Source organism: Salvelinus alpinus, chromosome 35 (assembly GCF_045679555.1).
Source record: "Salvelinus alpinus chromosome 35, SLU_Salpinus.1, whole genome shotgun sequence".
Taxonomy (NCBI): Eukaryota; Metazoa; Chordata; class Actinopteri; order Salmoniformes; family Salmonidae; genus Salvelinus; species Salvelinus alpinus.
Genome location: NC_092120.1, coordinates 7,539,997 through 7,556,481, shown reverse-complemented (window position 1 = coordinate 7,556,481; position 16,485 = coordinate 7,539,997). Strand labels below are relative to the sequence as shown.

At 44.0% G+C, this 16,485-nt stretch overlaps 1 protein-coding gene across 3 annotated transcripts in view; it reads left to right on the top strand.

Moving 5' to 3' along the window:
- LOC139564143 (oxidation resistance protein 1-like) overlaps nt 1-16,485 on the top strand; it is a 200,090-nt gene that overhangs the window by 31,406 nt on the left and 152,199 nt on the right. For all 3 annotated transcript variants that reach the window (XM_071383368.1, XM_071383365.1, XM_071383363.1), the window contains exon 2: nt 1,626-1,713. In XM_071383368.1, the coding sequence (XP_071239469.1) occupies nt 1,697-1,713 (17 nt within the window). In that variant the 5' untranslated portion in view covers nt 1,626-1,696. The remainder of the gene's footprint in view (nt 1-1,625; nt 1,714-16,485) is intronic.

Below are 16,485 nucleotides of genomic sequence, written 5' to 3'. Positions count from 1 at the left end.
AGACATTTGTTTAATTTAATTCCGTAACCCGTCCAGATCATAAAGCAATCGTCTATATCGTCTGTCCAATATTTAACATGATCTTTGTAAGGATTATTTTCATAAATAAAATCCAATTCGAATTTCCCCATGAGGAGATGTTCGTGTTTCGACCAAACAGGTCTTCCTGATCCAGTGTTGGATGCTGTATGACGCAACAACACTTTCCTAACAAATACAATAAAGTCCTCATGTTCATCATCAACATGTGGTGACCATGTCGTAACCTAATAATAGCCAATAATATCCCTCTGATGCCGAATGGGTGTGACCTTTAACCTAGTTGTTTGGTCTCTCTGCTGTCAGAGATAATGCCAGGGGCTTTTAACAATGTCCCAGAAATAGCTGAATAATCCTTAAGCTGAATCCTCTGAGCTGAATTTATACCAAGTCTCCTATGTAATAGTCCTCTAAACCAGGGTTTCCCAAACTCGGTCCTGCCCCAGCACTATACAGCTGATTCAAATAATCAAAGCTTGATGATAAGTTGGTTATTTGAATCAGCTGTGTAGTGCTCGGGCAAAAAAACTAAACGTGGACCCAGGGGGGGCCCCAGGACCCTGGGAAACCCTGCTTTACAAAACTATCTGTTCTAAACGATTTACATGAGCTCTTATTCATAATGCATCTATTACAGTACATAATTGAGTAGAGTACGAATGATTGTGCGTGTGTGTGAGGGGTTCATTCTTTCTGCATCCGACTATAAATGTAAAGATACTCTAACCACACTGGTTTCACATCATCCTTTGGTGCTGAAGAGTGGCTGTTTCACTTGGGCTGAATTCCAAATCAAGCTGCTACCCTAGAGCTAAACTGAGCTGAGTGGCCCTGTCAGTCAATCAGTCAGGCAGCCTCAGTCCCCTCCCTTCTTCTCTCCTGCTCCCCCGCTCTTCTCATTACAGACGAGAAGTTGAGAAGTGAGCCCCACATGGATCTGTCTGCATTAATTATTGAATCGTCTCCTCCACTGTGGTAACCTTTACAGAGCATGACAGGGCAGGAGGCTAAAGTCTCAGACATTATACTGGAGGGGAGGAACACATAGAAGCAGCAGAATATGTATGGATATCTGTGTGCACCACTTTGTATTACTCATTCATTTACCCGTTCAGACGAGGTATAGTAAATGCAGAGTGACCTGTTGAAGTTGGCATGGTATACTGCACCTCCTGTATAACAATGTTGTTTTATAAACCATTGCTGTGTTTTGTGCACTGTGCCCCTCCTCTAGCTGCCTAGTCAGTCTTCCCCTATCAGTTTGAGGGCAGGTAATTGGGGTTGTTTGGGGGGAGGGTTCGGTCATGCTACCTTGACAGCTCCTGGGTGACACTGGCGTGCTGAAAATCTCACTGTGTGTTTGTGTTCTCTGTCTGTCTGTCTGTCTGTCTGTCTGTCTGTCTGTCTGTCTGTCTGTCTGTCTGTCTGTCTGTCTGTCTGTCTGTCTGTCTGTCTGTCTGTCTGTCTGTCTGTCTGTCTGTCTGTCTGTCTGTCTGTCTGTCTGTCTGTCTGTCTGTCTGTCTGTCTGTCTGTCTGTCTGTCTGTCTGTCTGTCTGTGTCTTTCCCCTCCTCTCTCCCCCTCTCAGGTCTACAGTCTGAAGGCTCACCCTCTCACCTAGAACGACCCTCTGAACAGCAGCAACAAGACATCGCCAAGATGTTCAGCACCAAAAGGTCAGAATGGTCACAGATTTTACCTATTTTTGTACATTTGTGGGAGTGGGGGGCTGTCACAAATCTCAGGGGCATTTTAAAATGGCTTTTTAAAATGGCTTTGTCTGATACAAACTGACATTTCATGTCAGCTGTTTTTGTATTTTTGCTCATGTTTTGGAGCTGAATTTGACTTTAGAGAAAGAGACTTTTGAGTTCAGGTCAATACAAACTTTATTTTGCCTCTTTTCAATCACAAATAATGCCAGATTAACTTCTACTTGCTACGCATCCCGGATCCGGGAGCACCCCCCACAGTAAAAAAGCTGACTAGCATAGCCTAGCATAGCGTCACAAGTAAATACTAGCATCTAAATATCATTAAATCACAAGTCCAAGACACCAGATGAAAGATACAGATCTTGTGAATCCAGCCATCATTTCTGATTTTTAAAATGTTTTACAGGGAAGACACAATATGTAAATCTATTAGCTAACCACGATAGCAAAAGACACAACTTTTTTTTCCCACCATTTTTTTCCTGCATGGGTAGCTATCACAATTTCGACCAAATAAAGATATATATAGCCACTAACCAAGAAACAACTTCATAAGATGACAGTCTGATAACATATTTATTGTATAGCATATGTTTTTTTAGAAAAATGTGCATATTTCAGGTATAAATCACAGTTCTACATTGCAGCTGCAATCTGAAATAGTGCCGAAGCTGCCAGAATAATTACAGAGACCAACGTCAAATACCTAATTACTCATCTTAAAACATTTCTGAAAAATACACAGCGTACAGCAAATGAAAGCCCAACATCTTGTGAATCCAGCCAATATGTCAGATTTTTTAAGTGTTTTACAGCGAAAACACAATATAGCATTATATTAGCTTAGCACAATAGCCAGAAACACAAGCAATTTACCAGCAGCACAGGTTAGCGATCGTAACAATACAGCAAAATATATATAATTTTGGACTAACCTTGATATACTTCCTCAGATGACAGTCCTGTAACATCATATTACACAATGCATATAGGTTTTGTTCGAAAATGTGCATATTTAGCAGCACAAATCGTGGTTATACAATGTGATCAGTGGCAACAGGTCATGCATTCTGGCCGGCGCCATCTTGGAAAGGCACCTAATCTAATCAATAAATAATCGTAAACTTGACTAAAGAATACAGGTTGGACAGCAAATGAAAGATGCATTAGTTATTAATGCAACCGCTGAGTTAGATTTTTAAAATTAACGTTACTAGACATACAGTGTGCGTTACAGCCAGACTAGTGCCGCAATAATGGCGGACAAATGCGTTTACATTTTTCCACATAAATACGGAATAACATCATAAATAGCTCTTACTTTTGGACGAGCTTCCATCAGAATCTTGGGCAAGTGGTCCTTTGTCCAAAAGAATCGTTGCTTGGTTGTAAAACGTCGTCTTCAACTTCGGAATTAGCAGCTAACAATAGCTATGTGGCCACAACATGCCCAAATCCTCAAAACGCAATACTAAGGAAATTCCGAAAATAGCAATATACTCGCATAAACTGATATAACTCGGTTTAAAATAACTTCGTTATGATGTTTCTAACACCTATATCGAATTAAATTACAGACGGATATAGCTAAGGCCGATAACTGAGCGTTTCAAAATGCCATCCTGAGGTCTTGCTTTGCGCAATGACGAACGACGAAAAGAGAGCTACCCTCGTTCCTTGGCTTTTTATAAGCTCTGAGAACTACGTAGACACTCCATTCCACTTCTCATTGGTTACTGACATCCAGGGGAAGGCGGGTGCAGTTCATGTCGACCCATAGGATACATACAGAGCTTTAAACTGATCTGAGAACAGAGCCTCGTTTTCAGACCTTCGCAGTTCCTGTCATGGATTTCGCTGCAGAAAGAGTTCTGGTTCACCCACAGACATAATTCAAACGGTTTTAGAAACTAGAGATTGTTTTCTATCCAATAGTAATAATAATATGCATATTGTACGAGCAAGAATTGAGTATGAGGCAGTTTAATTTGGAGACGATATTTTCCAAAGTGGAAACAGCACCCCCTATATTGAGAAAAGGATATAGGTGCCTAATTTATTCATAGTTCTATTTGTTTCTATTTGAGTTATTCTTCTTGAAATATAATGTTATTGTTTCCATAAGACATGGAGACACACGCACACACATACACACACAATCAGACATAATCTGTAATGAAATTAAGCCAGGCATTAGTATTGCAAAAGAGATCATTAATTGCCTGTGGATTACATCCTGAAATATAATTAATATTCACCACTGGAACTCCTCCCTCATATTTTCAGAAGTATAAAAACACTCTCATCCCAGAATAAAATTAAACAAACTGCCTAGCTTGACTAATCACATAACAGTGCATGTTCTAACAGGAAGTTACAGCTAGTTCACAAAAATATATTAAATAATGGTCAAAGGCACCTTGCCTAACATCAGTGTTCAAAGAAAACCAATGGGAGTTCTCTGCAATTAAAGGTTTCTCAGAGCTTTGTCTAAATTATCCCCACATCAGGTCAAATGCATGGTGAGAAAACTATTTTGTACTGTGTTGAATGCTTCTAGAACGTCAACTTGCTAATAGAGGGCTTTTAAGATAAGTACCTTATTAACTGAAATTAACTGAAATGTTAAGCTTCCAACCGTTTTGGTCTGGTGGGGCGAAATGATACCTATTTTCCTCACAACATGTGAGAGGGACCATCCTGAAAATTACCTTAATTATCTTTAAAGAAGATTAGAAGATTTTCTATGACGTTTTTTTTATAAAAACGGCATTGCGACCTGATGATAATACAGTATATGAACATAAGATAATGTAATATAATATAATCAAGTGAAGGTGAGATGATTCACAAGGTGGATGAATCCCTTGATGATGAGTTCTCCTTGATTGAATCGTCCCCTTCCCCACTGCTCCTCAGAACCCCGTCATATCATGCTAATGACACAGCACACTCCTTTCAGAAGCGACACTCTCTCTCCCTCTCTTTACAATCAAGCCTGGGCATACTGTACTCTTCATATGTATACCAGCTGATGGAAATAATGCTCCCATCAAGGCCTAACACATTCCCCTGCTTACTGACAAGCCCACTTCATTAATGTCCAACAGCCTCTGTCACATGTAAAACAAACAGCCCGGTGTTGGTCATAAAATAACAAATCAATGTTGGTCATCAAATAGATTTTTCCTGAATTAAATAATGTATGAAATTGACCTTTTCTGCTTCCTGTTGCTACGTTGTTAGCCTCAGGTGGAACCTTACTGTATTTGTGTCATTACAATGATTTATCAACGTAATTCAAGTCAAGATTTTTAAGCACCTTGAACCTATTTCATACCAACAAACATTAAAACGTTGGAATTGTATTGTTGTTGTTTCTGTTGCTCTTGTGGTGGTTGTGTTTTGGCTGAGTGGCATATGAATGGGTTTTGTTCCTCTTTGTCCCGCCCTAAGACAAATGCTGTGCTAAAATTAAGATTCAATACTGTTTATTATGATTTATAGACAGCATAACATACTGTACATGGTGTCAACACACAGGGGGAAGAGAGGTTTGTCGTGATTCTAATCATGCATATGAAATGCATATAATCATGAGCAGGTTGTGTAACGTATGGTAAAACTAAGATACCTCACTGTCTTCAAGGGGACTGGATCAACAGAACAGATGACACTGATATGCTGAAAGTTAATATTTTATAGCAGCCCATCTTGAAAATTCTGATTCTCAAACTCATTCCCATTTTGCTGAATATGAGACAAAGCGTATTTCTTCTGCTAAACTGCTGAATGAGCAGTCTGTCTGAATGAGCATCTGTCTAAAAGTCTGAGCTGCAACTGTGGATTTATTTATATTGGTTATCCATCCTTTCCCCCCCCCCCCCCCCCCCCGCGCCGCACACACACACACAAACACAGTCACTGAAGCGTCCATCTGCATACACACAGAGACTTTAATTAAAAGTATTTCATTAAACTTCAATCAGTCTCACGTCTGACATAGTACCTTAGGCTACCTTGCATTTTATTGGAATGAAGTCTGGAACAGAGGCGAGGATGATAAATCTAGAACCTTCCCTTACCTAGGGAAAACACATTAGCCCTGTCTGTCTTTGATTACATTTACTATAACTTCCCTCCGATACTAGATAGACTGTTTTACTGTTATGGATGGGCCTAGAGCCTCAGAATCCAGTCACAGCTTAATCGGTCGTGTTTATACATTCTCATTAAAAGGTAACTTGAGCCCCGTTAAATGTAATCTTTCATCCAAGGGAACATTTATGGAGCGGAGAGCTGAATTACAGTTTTGTATCCAACTCATTAAAACTTTGCCCCGAAAGTCCTACGCTAACGAAGCTATAGCTATAAATCTGGAACGGGGGGAACAAAGAGAGGTCCCTATAATTCTCTCTGAGGTTGATGTCATTTGTATCTGTATTCTGTCTGGGGATATGCTCCTTTAATGAGGATGGCCAGTGTTTACATGCCAAAATAGTCTGAGACGAATGGACGTTGACGAGAGGAGAGTCGAGTGGATCCAACCCCGGTACCACCTCCACTCCTCAGCTCATTATTCAGCCATCATGCTGCTGTTCCCAAAATGGTCCTGACACAATATTGACACAACCATATTTTTTTTATTTCACCTTTATTTAACAAGGTAGGCTAGTTGAGAACAAGTTCTCATTTGCAGCTGCGACCTGGCCAAGATAAAGCAAAGCAGTTCGACACATACAACAACACAGAGTTAGAGATGGAATAAACAAACATACAATCAATAATACAGTAGAAAAAGTCTATATACAGCATGTGCAAATGAGGTAGGATAAGGGAGGTAAGGCAATAAATAGGCCATGGTGGCGAAGTAATTACAATATAGAAATTAAACACTGGAATGGTAGAATGTGCAGAAGATGAATGTGCAAGTAGAGATACTGGGGTGCAAAGGAGCAAGATAAATAAATAAATACAGTATGGGGATGCGGTAGTTGGATGGGCTATTTACAGATGGGCTATTTACAGATGGGCTATGTACAGGTGCAGTGATCTGTGAGCTGCTCTGACAGCTGGTACTTAAAGCTAGTGAGGGAGATATGAGTCTCCAGCTTTAGTGATTTTTGCAGTTCGTTCCAGTCATTGGCAGCAGAGAACTGGAAGGAGATGCGGCCAAAGGAAGAATTGGCTTTGGGGGTGACTAGTGAGATATACCTGCTGGAGCGCGTGCTACAGGTGGGTGCTGCTATGGTGACCAGTGAGCTGAGATATCAAATCAAAATCAAATTTTATTTGTCACATACACATGGTTAGCAGATGTTAATGCGAGTGTAGCGAAATGCTTGTGCTTCTAGTTCCGACAATGCAGTAATAACCAACGAGTAATCTAACCTAACAATTTCACAACAACCACCTTATACACATAGTGTAAAGGAATGAAAGAATATGTACATAAAAATATATGAATGAGTGATGGTACAGAACGGCATAGGCAAGATGCAGTAGATGGTATCGAGTACAGTATATACATATGAGATGAGTAATGTAGGGTATGTAAACATTATATGAAGTGGCATTGTTTAAAGTGGCTAGTGATGCATTTTTACATCAATTTTTACATTATTAAAGTGGCTGGAGTTGAGTCAGTATGTTGGCAGCAGCCACTCAATGTTAGTGGTGGCTGTTTAACAGTCTGATGGCCTTGAGATAGAAGCTGTTTTTCAGTCTCTCGGTCCCTGCTTTGATGCACCTGTACTGACCTCGCCTTCTGGGTGATAGCGGGGTGAACAGGCAGTGGCTCGGGTGGTTGTTGTCCTTGATGATCTTTATGGCCTTCCTGTGACCTCGGGTGGTGTAGGTGTCCTGGAGGGCAGGTAGTTTGCCCCCGGTGATGCGTTGTGCAGACCTCACTACCCTCTGGAGAGCCTTACGGTTGTGGGCGGAGCAGTTGCCGTACCAGGCGGTGATACAGCCCGACAGGATGCTCTCGATTGTGCATCTGTAAAAGTTTATGAGTGCTTTTGGTGACAAGCCGAATTTCTTCAGCCTCCTGAGGTTGAAGAGGCGCAGCTGCGCCTTCTTCACCACGCTGTCTGTGTGGGTGGACCAATTCAGTTTGTCCGTGATGTGTATGCCGAGGAACTTAAAACTTACTACCCTCTCCACTACTGTCCCGTCGATGTGGATAGGGGGGTGCTACCTCTGCTGTTTCCTGAAGTCCACGATCATCTCCTTTGTTTTGTTGACGTTGAGTGTGAGGTTATTTTCCTGACACCACACTCCGAGGCCCTCACCTCCTCCTCCCTGTAGGCCGTCTCGTCATTGTTTGGTAATCAAGCCTATCACTGTAGTGTCGTCTGCAAACTTGATGATTGAGTTGGAGGCGTGCATGGCCACGCAGTCGTGGGTGAACAGGGAGTACAGGAGAGGGCTCAGAACGCATCCTTGTGGGGCCCCAGTGTTGAGGATCAGTGGGGTGGAGATGTTGTTACCTACCCTCACCACCTGGGGGCGGCCCGTCAGGAAGTCCAGTACCCAGTTGCACAGGGTGGGGTCGAGACTCAGGGTCTCGAGCTTGATGACTAGTTTGGAGGGTACTATGGTGTTAAATGCTGAGCTGTAGTCGATGAACAGCATTCTCACATAGGTATTCCTCTTGTCCAGATGGGTTAGGGCAGTGTGCAGTGTGGTTGCGATTGCGTCGTCTGTGGACCTATTGGGGCGGTAAGCAAATTGGAGTGGGTCTAGGGTGTCAGGTAGGGTGGAGGTGATATGGTCCTTGACAAGTCTCTCAAAGCACTTCATGATGACGGAAGTGAGTGCTACGGGGCGGTAGTCGTTTAGCTCAGTTACCTTAGCTTTCTTGGGAACAGGAACAATGGTGGCCCTCTTGAAGCATGTAGGAACAGCAGACTGGGATAAGGATTGATTGAATATGTCCGTAAACACACCAGCCAGGTGGTCTGCGCATGCTCTGAGGACGCGGTTGGGGATGCCATCTGGGCCTGCAGCCTTGCGAGGGTTAACACGTTTAAATGTTTTACTCATGTCGGCTGCAGTGAAGGAGAGTCCGCAGGTTTTGGTAGCGGGCAGTGTCAGTGGCACTGTATTGTCCTCAAAGCGAGCAAAGAAGTTGTTTAGTCTGTCTGGGAGCAAGACATCCTGGTCCGTGACGGGGCTGGTTTTCTTTTTGTAGTCCGTGATTGACTGTAGACCCTGCAACATACCTCTCGTGTCTGAGCCGTTGAATTGCGACTCTACTTTGTCTCTATACTGATGCTTAGCTTGTTTGATTGCCTTGCGGAGGGAATAGCTACACTGTTTGTATTCTGTCACGTTTCCGGTCACCTTGCCCTGATTAAAAGCAGTGGTTTGCGCTTTCAGTTTCGCACGAATGCTGCCATCAATCCACGGTTTCTGGTTGGGGAATGTTTTAATAAACGCTGTGGGTACAACATCACTGATGCACTTGCTAATAAACTCGCTCACCGAATCAGCGTGTTCGTCAATGCTGTTGTTTGACGCAATGCGGAACATATCCCAGTCCACGTGATTGATCTTGAAGCGTGGAATCAGATTGGTCAGACCAGCGTTGAACAGACCTGAGCGCGGGAGCTTCCTGTTTTAGTTTCTGTCTATAGGCTGGAAGCAACAAAATGGAGTCGTGGTCAGCTTTTCCGAAAGGAGGGCGGGGGAGGGCCTTGTATGCATCACGGAAGTTAGAATAACAATGATCCACGGTTTTTACCAGCCCTGGTTGCACAATCGATATGCGGGGCTTTACCTAGCAGAGACTTGTAGATGACCTGGAGCCAGTGGGTTTGGCGACGAGTATGAAGCGAGGGCCAGCCAACGAGAGCGTACAGGTCGCAGTGGTGGGTAGTGTATGGGGCTTTGGTAACAAAACGAATGGCACTGTGATAGACTGCATCCAATTTGTTGAGTAGAGTGTTGGAGGCTATTTTGTGAATTACATCACCAAAGTCGAGGATCGGTAGGATGGTCAGTTTTACGAGGGTATGTTTGGCAGCATGAGTGAAGGATGCTTGCTTGCGAAATAAGAAGCCGATTCTAGATTTAAATTTGGATTGGAGATGTTTAATGTGAGTCTGGAAGGAGAGTTTACAGTCTAACCAGACACCTAGGTATTTGTAGTTGTCCACATATTCTAAGTCAGAACCGTCCAGAGTAGTGATGCTGGACGTGCGGGCGGGTGCGGGCAGCGATCGGTTGAAGAGCATGCATTTAGTTTTACTTGTATTTAAGAGCAGTTGGAGGCCACGGAAGGAGAGTTGTATGGCATTGAAGCTCGTCTGGAGTTTAGTTAACACAGTGTCCAAAGAAGGGCCAGAGGTATACAGAATGGTGTCGTCTGCATAGAGGTGGATCAACGAATCACCAGCAGCAAGAGTGACATCATTGATGTATACAGAGAAGAGAGTCGGCCCTCCGATTTGACACACTGAACTCTATCAGAGAAGTAGTTGGTGAACCAGGCGAGGCATTCATTTGAGAAACCAAGGCTGTTGAGTCTGCCAATAAGAATGTTGTGATTGACAGAGTCGAAAGCCTTAGCCAGGTCGATGAATACGGCTGCACAGTAATGTCTCTTATCGATGGCGGTTATGATGTCGTTTAGGACCTTGAGCGTGGCTGAGGAGCACCCATGACCAGCTCTGAAACCAGATAGCATAGCGAGAAGGTATGGTGGGATTCGAAATGGTCGGTAATCTGTTTGTTAAATTGGCTTTCGAAGACCTTAGAATGGCAGGGTAGGATAGATATAGGTTTGTAGCAGTTTGGGTCTAGAGTGTCTCCTCCTTTGAAGAGGGGGATGACCGCGGCAGCTTTCCAAGCTATGGGAATCTCAGACGATACAAAAGAGAGTTTGAACAGGCTAGTAATAGGGGTTGCAACAATTTCGGCAGATCATTTTAGAAAGAGAGGGTCCAGATTGTCTAGCACGGCTGATTTGTAGGGGTCCAGATTTTGCAGCTCTTTCAGAACATCAGCTATCTGGATTTGAGTGAAGGAGAAATGGGGGAGGCTTGGGTGAGTTGCTGTGGGGGGTGGAGGGCTGTTGATCGGGGTAGGGGTAGCCAGGTGGAAAGCATGGCCAGACGTAGAAAAATGCTTATTGAAATTCTCAAGGATAGTGGATTTATCGGTGGTGACAGTGTTTCCTAGCCTCAGTGCAGTGGGCTGCTGGGAGGAGGTGCTCTTATTCTCCATGGACCTTACAGTGTCCCAGAACGTTTTTGAGTTTGTGCTACAGGATGCAAATTTCTGCTTGAAAAAGCTTGCCTTAGCTTTCCTAACTGCCTGTGTATATTGGTTCCTAACTTCCCTGAAAAGTTGCATATCACGGGGGCTATTCGATACTCATGCAGAACGCCACAGGATGTTTTTGTGCTGGTCAAGGGCAGTCAGGTCTGGAGAGAACCAAGGGCTATATCTGTTCCTGGTTTTACATTTTATGAATGGGGCATGCTTATTTAAGATGGTGAGGAAGGCACTTATAAAGAATAACCAGGCATCCTCTACTGACGGGATGAGGTCAATATCCTTCCAGGATACCCGGGCCAGGTCGATTAGAAAGGCCTGCTCGCTGAAGTGTTTTAGGGAGCGTTTGACAGTGATGAGGGGTGGTCGTTTGACCGCAGACCCATTACGGATGCAGGCAATGAGGCAGTGATCGCTGAGGTCTTGGTTGAAAACAGCAGAGGTGTATTTAGAGGGCAAGTTGGTTAGGATGATATCTATGAGGGTGCCCGTGTTTATAGATTTGGGGATGTACCTGGTGGGTTCATTGATAATTTGTGTGAGATTGAGGGCATCAAGCTTAGATTGTAGGATGGCCGGGGTGTTAAGCACCTGGGGAGTAGGAGTGGAGCTAGGCACTGCAGGGCCTGGATTAACCTCTACATCGCCAGAGGAACAGAGGAGGAGTAGGTGCGTTCGTCTAGTGCGTTTGGAGCAGAGAGTAAAAGGAGCAGGTTTCTGGGTGCGATAGAATAGATTCAAGGCATAATGTACATACAAAGGTATGGTAGGATGTGAGTACATTGGAGGTAAACCTAGGCATTGAGTAATGATGAGAGAGATATTGTCTCTAGAGACATTTAAACCAGGTGATGTCACCGCATATGTGGGAGGTGGAACTAAATGGTAGGTTAAGGAATATTGAGCAGGGCTAGAGGCTCTACAGTGAAATAAGACAATAATCACTAACCAGGACAGTAATGGACAAGGCATATTGATATTAGGGAGAGGCATGCGTAGCCGGGTGATCAATAGGGGTCCAGTGAGTGGTTGGGCTGGCTGGAGACACGGCGATTCAGACAGCTAGCAGGCCAGGGCTAGCCAGCTAGCAGAAAGGCCTTAGAGGGACGTCTCGACGGAGGAAAGTCTGTTTTAGCATCCGCATGCAGTGACGTCAATAGACCAGTCGTGATGGATTAGTAGGGTTCCGAATAGCAGAGGGGTCCAAGTCCAATTGGCAAAATAGGTATAGTGGCCCAAGAAATTGGCCGATGGATCTATACAGCTAACAGTCCAATATGCTCTAGACAGCTAGCGGGCCGCGGCTTGCAGCTAGCGGGCCGCGGCTAGCAGATGGGCATTCAGGGGACATCGCGATGTAGAGGCCAGTTGAGTACCCCCTCGAGCAGATTACGTCGTAGGCCAGTCATGAAGGATCGGCGGGGTTCCGTGCCCCATACCGGCAGTAGAAGGGGTCCGGGTATTGTAGCCCAGGAGTGGCTGATGGGCCTCTTTAGCTAGCCGGGAGAAAGGCCCTAGCATGGGCTAGCTCCAGGCTAATTGGTGCTTGCTTCGAGACCGACGTTAGCCAGGAGTAGTCACTCGGATAGCAGCTAGCTAGCTGTGTTGAACCAGGTGAAAATGTCCAGACATATTTCAGCTCCGATACGACCTCAAATCTCCCTAAATCCTCATTATATCCCTCCTGGGGCTGGACGAGGTTGTCTAATTCCAGTTTTGGGTCATTCGTGGCCTCTGATTGTTAATTCGCGGCTGTTTACTGTCATGGGTTTCATCCCAAATGGCACACTATTTTCAGAGAATTGGTCGAAAGTAGTGCACTATATGGGGAATAGGGTGCCATTTAGAACACACACCTTGGAGCAGGAACAGGAGGAAGCTGTCTGCCCTGTATGTCCTGTTGGTTTACGGCTCTGTTTCTGTCTGTTTGTTGAGAGGCCTTGCTAATTATCTGTTGATGTCTGTAAGTTGAGAGGCCTTGGTGATGCTCTGTTGCTGTCTGTTTGTTGAGAGGTCTTGGTGATGCTCTGTTGCTGTCTGTTTGTTGAGAGGTCTTGGTGATGCTCTGTTGCTGTCTGTTTGTTGAGAGGTCTTGGTGATGCTCTGTTGCTGTCTGTTTGTTGAGAGGTCTTGGTGATGCTCTGTTGCTGTCTGTTTGTTGAGAGGTCTTGGTAATGATCTGTTGCTGTCTGTTTGTTGAGAGGTCTTGGTGATGCTCTGTTGCTGTCTGTTTGTTGAGAGGTCTTGGTAATGATCTGTTGCTGTCTGTTTGTTGAGAGGTCTTGGTGAGGCTCTGTTGCTGTCTGTTTGTTGAGAGGTCTTGGTGATGCTCTGTTGCTGTCTGTTTGTTGAGAGGTCTTGGTAAGGATCTGTTGCTGTCTGTTTGTTGAGAGGTCTTGGTAATGCTCTGTTTCTGTCTGTTTGTTGAGAGGTCTTGGTGATGCTCTGTTGCTGTCTGTTTGTTGAGAGGTCTTGGTAAGGATCTGTTGCTGTCTGTTTGTTGAGAGGTCTTGGTAATGCTCTGTTGCTGTCTGTTTGTTGAGAGGTCTTGGTGATGCTCTGTTGCTGTCTGTTTGTTGAGAGGTCTTGGTGATGCTCTGTTGCTGTCTGTTTGTTGAGAGGTCTTGGTAAGGATCTGTTGCTGTCTGTTTGTTGAGAGGTCTTGGTGATGCTCTGTTGCTGTCTGTTTGTTGAGAGGTCTTGGTGATGCTGAGTCAAGCTGTCAAGCTTGGAGCTATAATTGCTTCCAGTGTGGGCTGTAATGAAATTACTACAACAATATGAGTGGGACTCATATGTGGGACTCACAACTCATATGTTGTGGATGGACACAGACACAGACTGAGCCTAGGGGTCTGTTTAAATATGTTTGATGCTTTAATATGGCTAAGTGGCACTGAGTGTGAATAACTGACAACTTCACAGGTGGGATGTTCCATGGATATTCAGCATAGAGGAAAACATCTTCCTGAATCGATGTACCTGATTTTGTCTCTATCATTCACAACAATGACTCACAGAGTAATGTATTCCTGTATTCCCTTTCTTCGATAATGAACATGATTTAACATGTTCTATTTGACCTTGACAACTTTGTTCCCCATGACATTACAGACTACATACGTCAGCCAGAAGAAAATTTGCCTACTTGATGTGTCACATCATCAAAACTTCTAGTTAGAATTTGTCACATCAAAACGTCTAGTTAGAATGTGTCACATCATCAAAACCTCTAGTTAGAATGTGTCACATCATCAAAACGTCTAGTTAGGATGTGTGGCATCATCAAAACTTCTAGTTAGGATGTGTGACATCATCAAAACTTCTAGTTAAGATGTGTCACATAAGCAAAACCTCTAGTTAAGATGTGTCACATCATCAAACATTCTAGTTAAGATGTGTCACATAAGCAAAACTTCTAGTTAAGATGTGTCACATCATCAAACATTCTAGTTAGGATGTGTGACATCATCAAACATTCTAGTTAGGATGTGTGACATCATCAACACTTATAGTTAAGGACTCCATAAGAAAGGGTATGTAATAAACAGAATAACAGATACAACATTGACATCCCCCTACCCCACCCACACATGAATGCAAACACACACATACACACACTCCCAAACACACACATACACACACTCCCAAACACACACATACACACACTCCCAAACACACACATACACACACTCCCAAACACACACATACACACACTCCCAAACACGCACATACACACACTCCCTAACACGCACATACACACACTCCCAAACACGCACATACACACACTCCCAAACACACACATACACACACTCCCAAACACACACATACACACACTCCCAAACACACACATACACACACTCCCAAACACACACATACACACACTCCCAAACACACACTCCCAAACACACACATACACACACTCCCAAACACACACATACACACACTCCCAAACACACACATACACACACTCCCAAACACGCACGCAAACCCCTTGCACTTAATTAGTTATTTATGCAGAGGTGGGGGATAGGAGAACGGTCCCCTGGGATCACCAGAGGGGATGTTTAACCCCCTGCCAAGGCCTGCAGGATGAAGAGACCACCGCGGTAGCTCCGATTTCTCCGATTGCTCTGACGCCTGGCTCAGGCGTCCTCACTGACCTTGGGAATCTGGGCAACAAAGTACATGTAGTTTGTACATGAAAGACATGAAATCATTGAGATGCAGGTCAGCCAGCCTCGTCATTCAGAGAGGATTTATGTTGGGGGGTGTTTGTATTCGTTAATTTGAACCCTCTTCTTGTGGTGCTGAGCCTGGCAACAGCGGCAGCAGCATAGCAGCTCATAAGGAGTGACTACAGTAGTGTTAGCTAACATGGGGAGTAACAGCAGCACTAGTACTGCCTGAGGACAGCTAACTCTGAGGGAATGTGATGAGGGAAGGGTTTGACTCTGAGAGAGGAAAGAGACCTATTAGGTGACAGTATCGTTTGTCATGGGACACATCATCTCTGTGGCTGTAGATTACATTTTAGAATTCAGAACCTGAGGAGGGCAAATATGATGTGCGGTTGCAGTCTGTCCTTCTCACTGTCTCACTGTGCACAAGACTAGGATATAAGGATAGACTAACAGTAAAATAATATGCCATATGAATTAGGGCTGGGAATTGCCAGAGACCTCACAGTACGATATTATTGGCTCCCTATTTAAAACGAAAAGAGAACAAGCTATGAAGGAAAAATACTGGAGTCTAAATTAAAATAATATTGCGATATTGTCAAAATGATTTGCCAACCATCGTCAAAAATAATATCCCGATATTTGACCGTGTTGACCCCCCCCCTCCCCCCATTATTAATATGAATTAGAGCAAACTATTCAAGTGCATTATGTCACGCTCACATTCACCGTCATCACTGATATGCAGTGTATCTTTGTTGGCTAAAACCCCTGATCAATTCCTCTGAAAGTGCTGTGGAAAAGTACTATCAGATACTGTAATGTGTTGTGGGTCTTACTGCTTATTGATGGACAGCAGAAGCAGCAGGTGTGGACTGACTCAAGTGTTCCATTGATCTGTCAGGCTATTAATGGAACATTGTTGTCTAGCATGTTGTCTATCTACCACTCTACCACATGTTGTCTATCTACCACTGTAGACTATCTACAAGGACTGACTGGCCCTTGCCGTGTCTCACGTTGTCTACCACTGGTGCCTTATGTACCTGGGTTGACTGTGAGAAAATGTGTTTGTGCTGCTTTGTTAACTCCTACGTGGCCATTGTTAGGTGACAACATCCATTGTCACCGGACCACATCCAGTGGATGGGTGGTGATTGGAGGGTTTACGATCAGACAATGTTGGTGCAGGAATAAAGCACGACAGCAGCATATATCGAATATAGCCTTCTCTTTCTTATTTCATACCTCTACACTCTTGATCATG